The sequence below is a fragment of the Nilaparvata lugens genome, unplaced genomic scaffold (genome assembly GCF_014356525.2).
Source record: "Nilaparvata lugens isolate BPH unplaced genomic scaffold, ASM1435652v1 scaffold5454, whole genome shotgun sequence".
Lineage (NCBI taxonomy): Eukaryota > Metazoa > Arthropoda > Insecta > Hemiptera > Delphacidae > Nilaparvata > Nilaparvata lugens.
The window spans coordinates 5,504-21,996 of NW_024091286.1; the positions used below are offsets into that span (position 1 = coordinate 5,504).

Consider the following 16,493-nt stretch of genomic DNA (forward strand, 5'->3'; position numbering starts at 1 on the left):
ATCACGATTAAAATTCAACCAGCTTTTGTGCAACCAGGTATTTATATTATGTTGTGATAGTCTCTTATCATTGAAAACACCAGGCCAGGTGAATCTCAAGGATTCAATTGAAGAATTTGATCCAAAGTTATTGAAATTGATTAATTTGATAAAGGAAATGTGTTGAGCAGATAATAAATTCGATAAATAATAAAAGGTATAATATCGAGTGACCTGGCTGGCTGTCAGAGTTTTCAGGTCGCAACTGATCAATTTCAGGGCCTCTGACATGACCTAACGACTGCTTTTCAGGCAGCTGGGACCGACGCCTTAACGTGTCCATCCGAAACACGGATAAAAAAAATTGTGTCAGGTTAGAAGACTTTGCTACAAAGATTTCTAAACATCATATTGATTATTGCTTCAATAAAAATCATGTTCTAGGACTCAGGGGAACTTGAAACGTATAGAAAACTTGAAATTGGGTTACCTTGAATTCTTTTGGAAAGCAATACTTTCCTTACCTATAGTAGTAGAGCAAGGAAAGTGAAAATAATAATTATATGAAATGTATCAACCCAATAAAATTGTATAACAGTATCACATCAACATCAACCCTTTCTATCACTTCAAATACATTTTATTATCCTATTTGTACCAAATTTATCTTACTGGATAAATGAGCAACAACGTAATTTATGTCTCCATTCAAAAAGATAAAATTTTGTACAAAGATGATTTGAAAGTTACAATCTTATTGCCAAGAAATATTTTACAGTATAGAATCTCCTTCATGATCGTTTACAATAATTCTTTGTCAATCCAGAGTCCACAATCTTAAGTTATACCGTAAAAAAAATATAGCATATTTATCTAAAAAAAAGAATTATTATAGTAGGCTACCCTTTGAAATTAATAGAATAATAGCTTCAGAATACTTTAATTTATATTAAGTATTTAATTTATATTAATTAAGATACTTAATTTGAATTAATAATTTCAAATGGTACTAATTCTTTATTGATTCATACAATGAGTATATCATCAAAATTATAGGGAGAGGGAAAAAAGGTAACCTTGTGCTATTCTTCTCCCAATTTGGATAGCAATTATATTTTATAAATAGAAGAAAATAGCCCTGAATTTATACATTTTGAGTGACATTTATGTATTTATTCCTTTCATTTCACAATTACAATATTGAATTAATGATTGGAAAAGAATCAACATGATAAGTTGCTATATTTTCTCTAGTGGTTATACGTTCATCTAAAAATTTAGTTTGAACCAAAATTATTTGGAACTGTCATATTAGAGTACCTACTGTAGCAGTTAGCTGCGTTTACACCAAAGTTATTAACAAAATGTTTATCTCTCCGTCCTTATAGATTCTATTAGATTGAACATAACTTATCATACACATGATGAACATATGTGTTTGTCAAGCTCCGTTCAATCTAATAGAATCTATAAGGACGGAAAAATAAACAGTTTGTTAATAACTTTGGTGTAAACGCAGCTTTACCATTCTAATCCAATCTAATGTATCAGTAAGATACAGTATCATCTTAACTTGATACACAACATCATAATTTGATACAAAAATTCCAAACTTCCAATGAATTCTTTAAAACATGGGGTATGTATCTTCTTGCTCTATCTTTTCTCCATAACATTGCCTTGTTACCTATATTATATAATTTTTGTAACTTATCACCTATCGGTACTTAATAATAATATATTGTGATTGATATTACTTATTTAAATATTATACAAATTCAACTATATATCTCATCTCAGTTCGTTGTTGGATTTATTTATGTTTATAATATATCATATATTTTAGGTTTCAAATTGTCTAGAAGAGATTCTGTCCAAGAAATCGTAGAGTTATTTCTGTACAAGAGGTAAGTCTTACTTTGTATAATCACTTAAGTGTAAAGTTGTTCAGCTATAATCTCACAAATCCAGTAAGGATTCGGCTATAAACGAATTCAGTTAGAATTCGGCTACAATTTAAAATAGTAATATGTAATATTTGAATCTCCTAGATTAGATTAGAATTAAAATCACCTGACAGGGATTAGGGTGGGGGGGATTAAGGGTGGGAGTTGATGATGCAGTCTCAAATTGTTAGCGAAGTGGGTGATGAGTTGCAGCAATGCAATTAGGTGCAGCCATGCAGTTGTATGCAGTCGGGTGGAGCTGCTTGTCTCGGTGCATTGTCCTGGAAAAAATGAAGAAATTTATTAATGACCTCATAAATATTTTTTCCTACAGTTACCTTGAAAAGTGGCCATTCCTGCACTGATTACAGAGCGCAAAGAATCACTTTCCCGCTCTAGTGCGAGAAAATTTTTCTGCACTCAGATTTGCAACATGGCAACAATTTAGTTAGTAGGTTATATGGAGCACCAGTGCAGCAAAAATCAAAATTAAGTTGGTAACTGTGGTAAGTGTGGTATAGTGTGTGGTGCACATTATAATAATATGAAGGCAGTGGATGACAGCGACAGCCACCACATGAGTGACAACCGCCTTCATTCATTTACTACTACATTATTCAATTTTAAATAAATTAAGGTTTTTATTAATGATAAAATTACACAGAAAAACATTTGATGGATTTCAGCCATAATTTTACCCATAATAAAAATCTTTTCATATTCAATGGTAATTGTAGGAAAAATTTAATGTGAAATACGTGCGCAAAGTTCCTCTGCTGCACTCAAGAAACAATTCCGCCCTCGCCTACGGCTCGGGCGTAAACGTTTCTTTCGGTGCAGCAAACTGTCACTTTGCGCACTACTAGTTGCACAAATAACTATTTTCATCTCATGATAATTATTCAAGAAATATAGAATGATGTAGTCAGTGAATGATCTGATAGGACTGTTTGTGCTTCATAAATATCTTCATAACCTAATAATATCCTCATACCTTCAATTCATTTCATTTTTCAAGTCATGATAATTATTTGAGAAATGTAAAATGATCGTCGTCGTCGTCTTGTTACAGGGGTAGGCATTAATATTGGTTCCGCCTTCAAACATTCTCCCACCTTTTTCTTGGTCTGCCAATACTTCTCCTCCCTTCTGGCTTGTAAGCAATGCCAGCTTTCGGGATTCTTCCGTTTCCCATTCTCTCAACGTGTTCTCTCCACTGTTGTCGATTCCCGTCAACTTGTTGAGGTATGGAGCTTACATTGAGCTCTCTACGGATATCGATATTATAAAGCCTGTCCTCTCTGGTGCATCCCTTCACTGACCTCAGAAATCTCATTTCGGCCGCCTGTAACCTGCTCCACTCCTTTCTCTTTGATACCCAGGTTTCAGAGCCATACAAAAGTGTAGGGACGGCCATTACTTATAAATTTGAGTTTCGTCTCTTTTCGGACTTTATTTTTGAGAGTTATGTTGATAGTTCCGCATATGTACTGGAATCTGTTAATTTTTGCATTCAAGTCGTGGTCTTCCTCGTATGTAATATCACATCCCAAATTTAAATGTGTTACCTGTTCCAGTATTCTGTTGTTGAGAACTATTTCAGAACGTATTGGAGACTTCCCCAGAAACGCCATCACTTTTGTTTTGTGCAAGGAAATCTTCATATATATTCTGAGCTCAGGATATGGTTGATATATTGCTCTTTGCAGATTGTCCTCTGATTCCTGCAATATTACTTGATCGTCTGCAAACCATAATGAATTGACAGCAATATTGTGTGTTAGTTGTATACCTGGGTGAATTTGTTGCTTCCGCTTCCTGCAAAGGTCGTCCGCATAAATATTGAAGAGTGTTGGTGAAAGAGGACAACCCTGTCTCAAACCAAAATTAATAACAATTTCTTCTAACTGGGAGCCTGAGCAGTCTAGGATTATTTTTGTCTCGCTGTACAAACTCTTGATGACTTCGACTAAATGAATTGGGAAACTTCAAACAGCCTCGGATGTAAAATGATGTAGGCTATCAAATGAATAGACTAATAACCTAATGGTATCTTCATACCTTCAATTCATTTATGATTCAAGTCATGATAATAATTATTTGAGAAATGTAAAATGTCGGCTATTAAATAAAAATACTAAGAAATTGTCAAAAACTACAGATTTTATTGGAAGTTAGAAAGACCGGTTTCGGTTGTTACACCATTGTCAATCTCTAACTTTCAATGATAACTGAGGTTTTTGACAATTTCTTAGTGCCGGTTGCACAAAAGCCGGTTAAATTTTAACCGTGATTAATTCACGAGAACCAATCAAGTTTCATCACATGTTTTGCATATCATGATCTTACAAAATTGTATAGAGAGGCTGAGGGAAAGATGAAAGCTTTTCAATATAATGACGACAATCTGAGGATTTAGTGCCGGTTGCACAGAAGCTGGTTAAATTTCAATCGTAATTAATCCTAAGAGAAGCAGTCTTTTCAAAAACTCATTCTCTGATTGGTTCTCGAAAAATTAACACGGTTAAAACTCAACCAGCTTTTATGCAACCTGGTCTTAGTCTTTTTATTCAATATGAATAATTTCATATTGTAATATGTTGTTATAGAAGCAATTTTTGCGAGAAATCCTGTATGCTTCCATGTTTTCATAAATAAATGAATGAATTACCACAATATCAACTTCTCAACTACCGGTACACAAAAAGTAAAATTATGTAGTCAATGAATAATCTGATAGGGTATTTCGTAGTCCATGTTCCATGAATATCTATAATCATTTCATTTTTTAAGTCTGAGGCCCGGTTGCACAGCAGCCGGTTAAATTTTAACCGTGATTAATTTCACAAGAGCCAATCAGAGAAGTCCTTTTTGATAAGACGACTTCTCTGATTGGTTCTCGCAGAATTAATCACGGTTAAATTTAACCGACTGTTGTGCAACCGGTACTTAGTAATGATTCAAGAAATATAAAACTATGCAGTCAGTAGATAATCTGATAGTACTGTTCGTGTAACATTGATTTAATATAATTTCAATGAATTATGTAGGCTATAATTGAGTCGATGAGTTTGAGGATATTCTTGTACATTATGGGAAAAAGTTCCTGATCAGGAGAGAAATACATTCCATATGCAATTCCAAAAAAATGATTTGATGCTAATTCTACTGTGTGGTACCAAGATGTCGTTACCTGTAAAGGAAGAAGCATTAAGGCCTATGTATCAGGCCAGTATGTATCATAGCTCTTTGAAAACCCGTTTTTTCAACACCATTTTCTGGTGAAACCATGGTTTATTCAGGGTTCAATCAACCAGAATCAACTGTCTAGAACCAACTGATAACACTCAATAATGTTTTCTTTTCAACCCCAAAATATTGCTGTTATTTTCTTACTTTCAACACATTGGGTTGTGTGGCAGAGAGGGCCTGTAGTCCTAACTCCGCCCTAAAAAAGGCAAATGATCAATCAATTAATCAATCAATACCCTACACAAATTCACTCAAGTGTAAATATTGGATAGCGGAGAATTCCAAATATTCTATTATATTAAGCGAGCAATTTCTGTACATATTTTCATATTTATCTGACTATTTTTACTTTCCTTGCCCTACTACCATAGGTAAGGAAAGTATTGCTTTCCGAAAAAAATTAAGGTACACTAATTTCAAGTTTTCTATACGTTTCAAGGTCCCCTGAGTCCAAAACATGATTTCTATATCTGGTTATTTATTTATGTCCAACGGATCTCGAAAACAGCTCCAACGATTTTCACAAAATTTGGAACATAGTAGGTTTATGATATAAAAATTCGATTGCACTAGGTCTCATCCCTTGAAAAACTCGCTGAACGACATTAAAAGGATAATAATTATCTATCCTTGGGAAAACAGATGATAATTTCGTCGTCTGTCGATAACAGAAGATGCGAGTGCTGTGTGTAGAAGAGAGACAGAATTATGTCCAGCTTTTAAACTATTTGCAATCAATCAGCTTTTCTCTCGAGAAAAATTATCTAGAAATTTTAATCGACTTGATCAAAATAATCTGATTTTTTGACATGACATGATATATCATTCTAAATTGGAGTATATCAAAGACCTTAAAGAGATATAGACCCACAATGTCTATGCCTTCCCAATGATAGCTCTTACTTGGAATTGAAGGCCGTCATTAGGGTATTTAAGCACGAGATATTATATCTATATATTTGTAATACTATAGATCACAAAGGCATTGGTGGCATTGGTATGTAATAATCTCATGGATTGCCCCCTCAATGGCAGATTACAATTCCAAGTACGACACTAGCGCTGCATGTGAGTCTATGCATCTTTAAGGTCTTTGGAGTATATCATAATTTTCAAAGTTAATAATTATTTTACAGTTTCAAGTGATTAGTGAGTGTTATTTTGTTATTCAATTTGGTTCGTAAACGATCTAAATTAGAACTTTTCTGTTTTCAAATGTTTGGACTGAAAATTGGACCTGAATTCAAGTTTATGAAACATATAACCTACTTTCTGGACTATTTATAGTGTATAAATAAAAATTCGGGAAAGAAACAGTTTCGGGCAGTGTCTGTTAGTCCTTCCCCAATCATTTTGAAGAATTGTGCTCTGTTTATCAATTAATAAATAACGAGCAAAGCTCGGTGCTCCAATATTCTATATTCTAATGAATCAACAATATCTTGAACAAATTTCTCACCTTGATTAGTAATGTTGAAAGCGAGCACATTACTATCAGTTGCAGCACTGCTATCCCGTGTACACGTGTTGGAGCTGGTTGAGAATCGTATGACAGAGCCCCCTGTGATACCCCCCGACCCCCCTGGGGCACCTCCTGGGCCCCCCTGGGCTCCCCCTGTGGACCCTCCACTGGCAGCCTCGTAGGCGAAACAGTAGCGGCGTGCCCCCCTGGAGCTACGGCTCAGCGGGGTGGTGATCAGGAAGTGGGTACCGTTCTCTACCCACCCTCCGTGGCATTGGTAGACTGTGAAACAAAAAAAATAGATAAATTTTAACAAAAAGACTCACTTATCACGAAAGAAAAAACAATTTTAACCAAATACGCACCCTATTGGCTATAAGCATCTAATTATCTCCACTCTGTCGAACAATCATCAGAATTCAATTTGTCAATTGAACAAAAATTTAATTATTGATGAATAGAATAGAATACGTTAATCCACCAATAAATACAATTTAATGTACATTAGGTGTCGTCAAGAATAAAATCCTATAAAACTACTGAGCCAATTCATACACATATATTATCATCACTCAAAATATGTATTTATTACATCGATGGGGGAATTGAAAAACTCTTCTGCATAATATAATGGGTTCTCTGTTAGCAGCTTTTCAACTTGTGTTTTATACGGGCTTGATTCATATTTCTCACAATAACAGGCAGCTTATTAAATGCTTTGATTGATAATATTCTATAATGGCCTTGAAGTTTTTTCAGCCTGACAAAAGGAACATTCAGATGACATGCTTGTCTGGTGAAATGCCTGTGTATCTCACACCTACATTCAAGAACATCCAATTTGTCGCTGACCCTGACCAGGAGTTGCATGACGTACAGGCTGAACACAGTCATAACCTCCAACGAGACAAATATTGGACTACAATGAGCGAGGTAGTCAGCATTGGCCATAAGCCTTACTACTTTTTTCTGAAGAAGCAGCACCCTACTAGTATTGGCTGCTCCACCCCATAGAATAAGCCCATATTGTGGTGATGTATGAAAGCTCATTTATAATATTGACTACAATTTCTTTGTAGATATGTTTTGTAAATTCGCTCATGAAATGCTAACAATGACGTACGATTTTCTCCGTCCTTATAAATAATAATTATCCTATTAGATTAAACAGATGATGTTTGGCAAGTTCCATTTAATCTAGTAGATTTCATAAGGACGGCAAAAAAACGTACGTCCGGAAATCGATGTGTAACTAGGCTTAGGGAATTCCATGAAAATACTGTCCAGTTAGGCTCAACTCACACTTACGCGACTCAAGTCGAAAGGAGACTCGCCTCTAGTGGAGAGCATGCGTTTTCAAATAGTGACACTCAGACCAGTCGATTCTAGTCCCCGCGACAGTCACCATTTGAAAACACATGCTCTCCACTAGAGTCGAGTCTCTTCCCCACCTGAGTCGCGTAAGTGTGAGTTAAGCCTTATTTATTTATTTATTTACAATGCAAATGACACTAATGTAATAACATTGGTGGATGAAATAATAAGGTGTAGTCCTTGTGCTATTTTTCTTCCAAATTTATAGGTTACATAGTCCAAGATAAGGTTAGAATTTCTTCAATTGAATTGAATTGATTGGATGGAAGTGTGAATGAATCAATCAATGAAAGAGTTAATTAACTAATTGTTATTCAGTTCAGTTCAGTTCAGTTTCAGTTCTTCGCCACAGTCAATTGACCGGGGAATTGTCAAGTTTTATTATTAATCTCAATATCAAAATTTGATATAAATAAAAAAATATTTATTTATTTTTAATATAAATAATCTAATTGTCAAATCTTAATAGTTGTATTACTACATTATTGTAAATGAATCAATATTATTTTTACCAGATGTGACACGAGGTTTCTCAGGACTGTTATCACAGTCTGAACGGAATTCCATGGTATCAGAAGCACTGCAACCAACTACCAAGGTCTTCAGATCTAGTGAACAACCGTCTTCATCATCCCCAAAACTCTGCAACTTTCTGCTGCCTGCTGAACGCCTATAACTGGGGAAAAATACAAAGCTATAATAAATATATCAACATAATATCATTGATAGAAGCAGGTAGCTCAAGAAAATATCCCATAGTTTGTAGAATTCTTTCAAAGTTCGGAAGTTCTGTATCAAAATATGGTTGTGTATCAAGTTGAGATGATACTGTATCGTTTTGTGTTGAAACTGTATTATGACTGTGTGGTGATACCGTATCATTTTGTGCTGATACTGTAGCACTAGGAAATATCCCAGAGTTTGTAGAATTTTTTCAAATTTCGGAAGTTCTGTATCAAAGTATGGTTGTGTATCACGTTGAGATGATACTGTATCGTTTTGTGTTGAAACTATATCATGACTGTGTGGTTATACCGTATCATTTTGTACTGATACTGCAGCACTAGAAAATATCCCATAGTTTGTAGAATTATTTCAAAGTTTGGAAGTTATGTATCAAATTATGGTGTTGTGTATGAAGTTGAGATGATACTGTATCGTTTTGTGTTGGAACTGTATTATGACTGTGTGGTGATACCGTATCATTTTGTGGTGATACTGTATCATTTCTGGTGATACCATAGAGAAAAGATAGCATAAGAAGATGCCATGGAATAGGGTGTTTATGTTACAAATTTCACTGTTAACACAAGCGGATATACGTAGTAGCTCTTTTACGAGAAGCTAGCTATATGACGATAGTAGTCTCTCATACTTACAGAGACTATAATATAATCATTATATGTATTTATAGTCACTGTACTCATAGCATAAGTACTATGCATTAAGTACTATAAGTAACATATAAGTACTAAGCATTCTTATACTATGCGTTTCTTACACTCTCGACACCAACAAACAGTCATAATAGACAGTAGTCGACAGTAATAACCTGAGTTAATTAAAAGTTCAAAGTTTAAAGTTCAATAACTGCACTTGTCCCATAATAAAAAGGCTTGATTCCTTTTGCTGGTGATACCGGATTACCACTAGGAATCTAATTATGATTTTGGTATATTTATGCTTAATTTTTATTTTAATTATTTTATACTTTTGATTATAAAATTAGTATTTCTTTTATTATGTTTTGAATATGTATTTATTGTATGGCAAATAAATAAAAGGAGTAACAAGCACAAAATATCTAGGCGTCATAATAGATGAATATTTGAAGTAGGACATTCATATAAAATTTTTATGCAAAATAATCAGATATCTTTCTTATAAATTCTACGAAGCAAAAAAAATTCTAAACTCAAGTCATCTTTATAAATATAAAGAAATAAATAAAAATCTCAGTACCCTTTTTTTAAAATATTAAACTATACTGGAAAACTGAACTAAACTATTTTTTTTTTTAATATTTTACTATACAGGAAAGAGATGAATAAAATGGTATACTTTGCTCTGGTACAGTCCATAATTCAGTATGGTATTTCAGTATGGGGGGGCTGTTATAATCCAACTTGGAAGAGCTTTTCATAATTCAAAATCAATCATTAAAACAATCTTAAATAAGCCTAGACTTTTCCCAACCAACCTGACTTTTGAAGAGTTTAACGTGTTGACAGTTAGACAGTTGTATGTAATGAATGTAGTGAAGTATATATTTAAATATAAAAATAAATTTCATTTGCACTAATAATACTATCAATAATCAATACAATTTAAGACCCACCTCAAAAAAGTACCTAATCTATCATACTAACATTGAAAATATTAGAAGACAACTCATATAATTATTTAAGCACTAAAATTATAAATAAAATTCCTGAACAAATTATTAGCTGTGGCCAAGATAACAAAAAAAGTAAAAACAGATATCAATGCTTGGATCAAAATTAACTACTTCTTCTACCTTTGAGAACTCTAATAAGTTAACAGAGAACTTTTCTGATTAGTGCGCTCACTTCCCCTACTTGTGCTCTATCCACATCCCTTTCCCAATCCTTTCCAAAAATTCCAAGGATCAAAAGCCTTCCTATGACATGGATAGCCATAGTTGGAAGAACTTTTGATCCTCTACCCTTCTTCACCACATAACATGTTAAATTGCCTCTAATATTATAATGTGTTCTCATATTTATGTTATTTATTTTATACTGTAATGTTTTTTTATTGATGTAATTAATTTTTATTTCATATTGATGTATCTTATGTGTGTGTGTGTGTGTGAATAAATAAATTGAAATTGAATTGAAAAGTCGGCCTGAAGTTTAGAACATAAACGACCTATACCTAGGGATATCTTCTTATGCTATCTTCTCTCTATGATAATTTATGTGATCCACATTTCATGATCGCTTCATTTTTATTTGGTCTGGGTAGCCGTAAAACATGATTCTAATGATTAGTACTGAGTTTGATAACAAGTATTGTTATCAAAATCGTTATTGAAAATTGTTATCTCATCAGTATTGAGAGTCAAAAATAACCTTGTCAGTATGTTGTATAATAACTGACTTTATCATGGAATTGTGTCAAGCGGCGTTTACAACCAGAGTTCTCAACTGAGTTTTCAACAAATTTCGGCAATTTTGTTCTCGCCTTCTAGTATAAAATTCTGCTGCTCTTGTATTTAGTTTTAGTTTATCGGAGATTGACAATGGTGTAATAACCGAAACCGGTCTTTCTAAGTATCAATAAATCTGTGGTTTTTGACAATTTCCTAGTCTTTTTCATTCAATTTTGACAATCTCTTGAAAAATAACAGCGGCATCGTCGGCAACTTGTGGAAATCCTTGTTTCCAACAAAAATTTTGTTCCCCACTCAGTGCGGGAAACACTGAGAAAGTTGTCAACAATTTTTTCTCTCTTCAGGTCTACGCCGTTTACGCCCTTTGGACAAAAATTGACATAGGCCTATCTAGAAGATATCTAATACATATCTTATTTGTCAATATTCTAGGATACTCGCTCCTGATTGGTCAATATAATTCTAGAATACTCACTTCTGATTGGCGTAGGAGTGAGAGAGCGTGCCAATCATATCGATTGGATGCGATTGTATCTCGTGGGAGCGAGCGCGACGCTGGTCTCTCTTTGTCACTCCACTCACTGAGTATCTCCCGAAATGAGGACACTTGCGTTGTTCCGGATTTGACGCTGAAAATGGGGAAAAAAAATTAACTAGTTTCCCAAATAATGTTTAAAAGAGTTCTTGTTTTATTGGTGACTAGAAGGAGATCCGTGCTCCGGGGGGTTAATAAGTATAAGTGCAAGGGTTAATAAGTATAATTGTAGTATCAAAAGCTTGACAAACTGAAAACTTGACTCAATGAAATCTTGAAGAATTCAAAATATGTCTTTAACCATCCTAGGTGAATATTGGGCTATCAATATGCAAAATTTCAAGTAAATCAGTCCAGTAGTTCAGACGAGATGCAAAGTTAGTAGACAGATGTCCTACTAAGGTTGGACGAGATGATATGTCATTCGTGAATTTCCTATCCCGTAGGCTACCTGTAAAAGCCAGTTTTTTCTTTCATCATAATATATAGATAATTGTTAGGAGGACAAATAATAATGTTTGATGTGACTGTATCGAATGAAAAGCATAATCTAAAAATATATCACTTTTTGCTATTAGAAAAAACGACTAGCAGTCAGATATTTTACAATAAATGAATTAATCACTCACTGTGAGAACGAGATCTTTCGGCAGGTCCGCCATCGCGGAATTTGAATGATTTAATAGAATCAACAATAATTTGCAATTGAATAATCACATTTTCTTGGATTTCAAGCTTATTTTCAATTTTAGGTGGAAATGTTACTGGACATTAATTGCAGAGATTTTCATGCTCAATCTTTTCCACTTGAAATTTATTGTTTAAATTGTATATGAAGGCAGAATCTAAAATCAAACTCTGCATGGATGGGGCGAAGCTCCTGAAATTTTTACAGGACTTGTTGCAGTTGATAGAGCTTATCAATGACTATTTCAGCTATGAATTTGATCAAAATCGTTGGAGCCGTTTTCGAGATAATCGCAAAGAACCCTGTTTTTGTTAACATTTTCGCCATATTAGCCGCCATCTTGGATTGAATTTGATCGAATTTTTTTGTGTCGGATCCTTATAGTGTAGTATATTGTAAAATATAACCTATTTCTGCCGAAAGATCTCGTTGTCACAGTGAGTGATTAATTCATTTATTGTAAAATATCTGACTGCTACAGTAGTCGTTTTTTCTAAAAGCAAAAACTGATTTAGTAATAAGCAGTTCGTGATGGAAAACAACATTGAAGAATTCTGAAAATATAGTTTCAATGATCAAAAAGCGACGACTTGAGTACAAAAATATTTGTAGAACTTACTGACTAACGTGATGTAGGAGGCTGTGGTCCTATCAAAGTAAAGACCAGTACATGCTTCTTCTAGTCTTCTAGTTGGTGTACCTGAAAAAATCATGAAAAATTTGAAGACTTATTTCTAAAAATACCTTCACAAATGTTGGATGAAATAACAGTTAGCTAGGAATCTTTATAGTGTTATCTATTCTCATGATAATTTCTATCCGTGCTGACTGACTGACTGACTGACTCACTCACTCACTCACTCACTCGCAGAACTGAAAATCTACCGGACCAAAAAAGTTCAAATTTGGTATGTATGTTCAGTTGGCCCTTTAGAGGTGCACTAAGAACGGATTTGGAAAAATTTTAACTCTAAGGGTGGTTTTTAAGGGTTTAAAGTTCGTCTTTTAGCATGTATATTCTTCTTATTCCAATCTCTTAATTATAATTGAAATGTCCATACCATATGTTAATATAGAACTATAATATAGAGAGAGTACCTCTTCGAAACAGTTGTTAACTGGTAACTAAATTAATAATGTTATGGGTTGGCATTAAGTTGAGTTGACTTTGTTAGGTTGGCACCAAGTTGAAGATTGAAATGCATTTTATCGCGGAAAAATTGATTGGGCACTGGTACTTCAATCAGAGCTATTCCTGGGAATATTATATTACTAGTCGTCAGGCTCGCTTCGCTCGCCATATCCGTTTAGTCTGGACCCCCGACTGAATCGTCCTAACATATGATAAAAATATTACATAAAATTTCAAATTTGGTAGGTATGTTCAGTTGGCCCTTTAGAGGCGCACTAAGAACGAATTTGGGAAAAATTCCAAAGATATGCCCAAAATCTGCGTTTTTCCATCGTTTTTTTAGCGTTCTCTCAGCTTTATCGAGAATAAATAAACAGAAAATGTTCAAATTCAGCTCAGCTAGGTGTAATAATGTTGCGTTAGAAGAAATTTGAAATAACGCCAAAGATACGCCCAAAATTAGCGGTTTTTTGCGTTTTCTCAGTTCTTTCATCAAGTAATAGACAGAAAATGTTCAAATTTGGTACAGAGGTTTAGTTAGCTAGGGTCTGAAAATTTTGTAATAAGATGACTTCGATATTTCATCAAAGATACGCCCAAAATCAGCGTTTTTCCAACGTTTTTCACAGCTTTTCTGCGTTTTCTCAGTACTTTTACTTTCTGATGGAATGAAGCATGCTCAAAAAATGGAAAATGCAGGCGAGCGAAGCGAGCCCGCTGATCTCATTTTTGGACGATCCAGTCGGGGGTCCAGGGGGCGGAGCCCTCTGGCTAGACGGATATGGCGAGCGAAGCCAGCCTGACGGCTAGTGCTTCATACTTCGTGGATGTTTTACAACCAACAGTGTTCTAGGCTCTGGATTTTTTAGAACTGTAATAAAATTCAATTTGTCGATTATTTGAGTATGTTGAATTTGCAATCATGTAATGAATCCACTCACCAGTTTGTAGTTCGATGACATGGCTGTCCCTCTTGTAGAACATCATGCACATGAAACCATTTTGGCTGAAATAAAACGAAAATAATTAGTTTCAAAATTCACCTTCATCTAGAATAGTATAATAATTGACAATGGTAGCAATGCATTCAACAAACGAGTTACACAGGAATATTGTAATGAGGTTTTCATGATTTTCTATTGAGGTTTTCAAGTTTTATTTCATGTTATTTCTCAGTTTAATATATCGTGTTTCTGTTAATGTGCATACAGATATACGCGCCGCGAACATGAGCAATTCACTTCTAATCAGCTGACTATATCTGTATTTTTACAGAAACGGTAAGATACAGATATAAAAAGCTTGGCATCAGCTGATTAAAAGTGAATTGGTCATGTTAGCGGCGCATAAATCTGTACGCACCTTTAGACTTGGACTAGTCTATTTCAATTTTTTGTAATGTATGGATTTTTTGTAAAATTTTAATTCTTTATTCATTAAATTTATACAATAAGTACATCATCAAAATGATAGGGAGAGGAAAAATACGGTAGCCTTGATGTGCTATTCCTCTCCCAAATTTAGATAACACATAGTTCGATATAGGTCAAGTCTTGTAGTTCTTCAATTCACAAAATTTTCAGTCCTCAAGTATTTTTACAAAGTAGATTCTCAAATTAAGATTTTTAAATAGATTTCAAATCTCAATGGCTCATGTGAAATGGATTGTGAGTGAATGATTGAATAAGTTTTTTGAAAGTGGTTGAAATGGTAATGATATGAATGAGTGGATCATGGATTTTGAAAAAAGGAATACAAATTTATAGTCATCAATCGATATTCTATAAAGAGGTCCACGTTATAATGGCAGTGGAGAAAGATAGATCAACAACTATGCTGATCCTCTGTCTTGTCAATGCCTTCCATAGACAGTAGATGATACAGGTTTAATTGACGTAATATCAACTGTTCATTCTCGTTTGAAATAATTAATTATAGGCAAGAAATTATAGTTTTCAATGATTTAATAATGAATTTTCATAATTAAGATGAAATATTTTGTTAATGTCCACGTTATAATGGCAGTGGAAAAGATAGTTGAAAAACGTTGCCGTCTTGTCAATGCCATCTATAGACAGTTAGACAGCTGATACAGGTTTATTGATGTAATATTAACTGTTCATTCTCGTTTAAAATAATAAACTATATTCTATTAAGCAAGAAATATCATTTTTTAATAATTTCACCATGAATTTTTAAAATCAAGATTGAATATTTTGTTAATTAATTAAATTTCTACAACGTTAAAAGACGATCTGGCAAAAGATCAAAGCGAGAAAGAGATAGTGCTATCTGCTTTGTTGAATGATAGACAAGGATAGCAATATCATTGCTTATCAAACACTGTCCACTAACGTGGACCTCACTATAGCAGCTTGGAAAGAAAGATTTTCATGATATCTGGGTGGGGAAAGTACATCAAAGTCATGCCACTTCAAACGAAGTACGCTTCCGATGTTTTGTCTGTGGAAAAGTGAGAATAATTCCCTGTCATCAATCATATTTCATCATAAAATTTCAAATTCTGATACATGAATTCAGGAAAAACAGAAATTTTCATCAAAGTGTACATCAGTTATCTTGAAATTACAAGAAAACGGACTGTTCTATTGAAAATCTAAACAGAACCAAATATGTTCAAAATATAATTTTCTTTAAATGATGAGAAGTAACATCTTCTCATAAAATGACAAATAAAGCTAAAATCCATGAAAAACCTGAAATCCTTATACCCGATTTTCCAGTGTTTTGATAATTCCAAGTGAACAGTAACTCGTATCGAAAAATTGTATATAACATTAATTGCAGACCAATCTATTTTCTACAAATAATGTTCTGTGACATTTTGTTGTAGAACCAAGCATTAAGCTGTAATTTCAAGTCAAAGAAGTGCTTGCACCATTAGAAGCCAAATCCTGTGGGCGATTGAAAGCCAAAGCTGATCCAGCCAGCCAAGCCAAGTTGAGAAATTGAGAGCAGCGCTCATGCT

General features: G+C 33.9%; 1 protein-coding gene across 1 annotated transcript; it reads right to left on the reverse strand.

Moving 5' to 3' along the window:
• Window positions 1-1,123: 1,123 nt before the first annotated feature.
• LOC120355988 lies at window positions 1,124-14,510 on the reverse strand (the record flags this gene model as incomplete). The annotated part of the gene is made up of 6 exons (XM_039444765.1): window positions 1,124-2,206; window positions 6,637-6,921; window positions 8,526-8,689; window positions 11,625-11,778; window positions 12,992-13,072; window positions 14,446-14,510. Coding segments are annotated over 6 exons (907 nt in total), but the record flags the coding sequence as incomplete, so codon positions are not given.
• Between the last annotated feature and the right edge of the window lie 1,983 nt (window positions 14,511-16,493).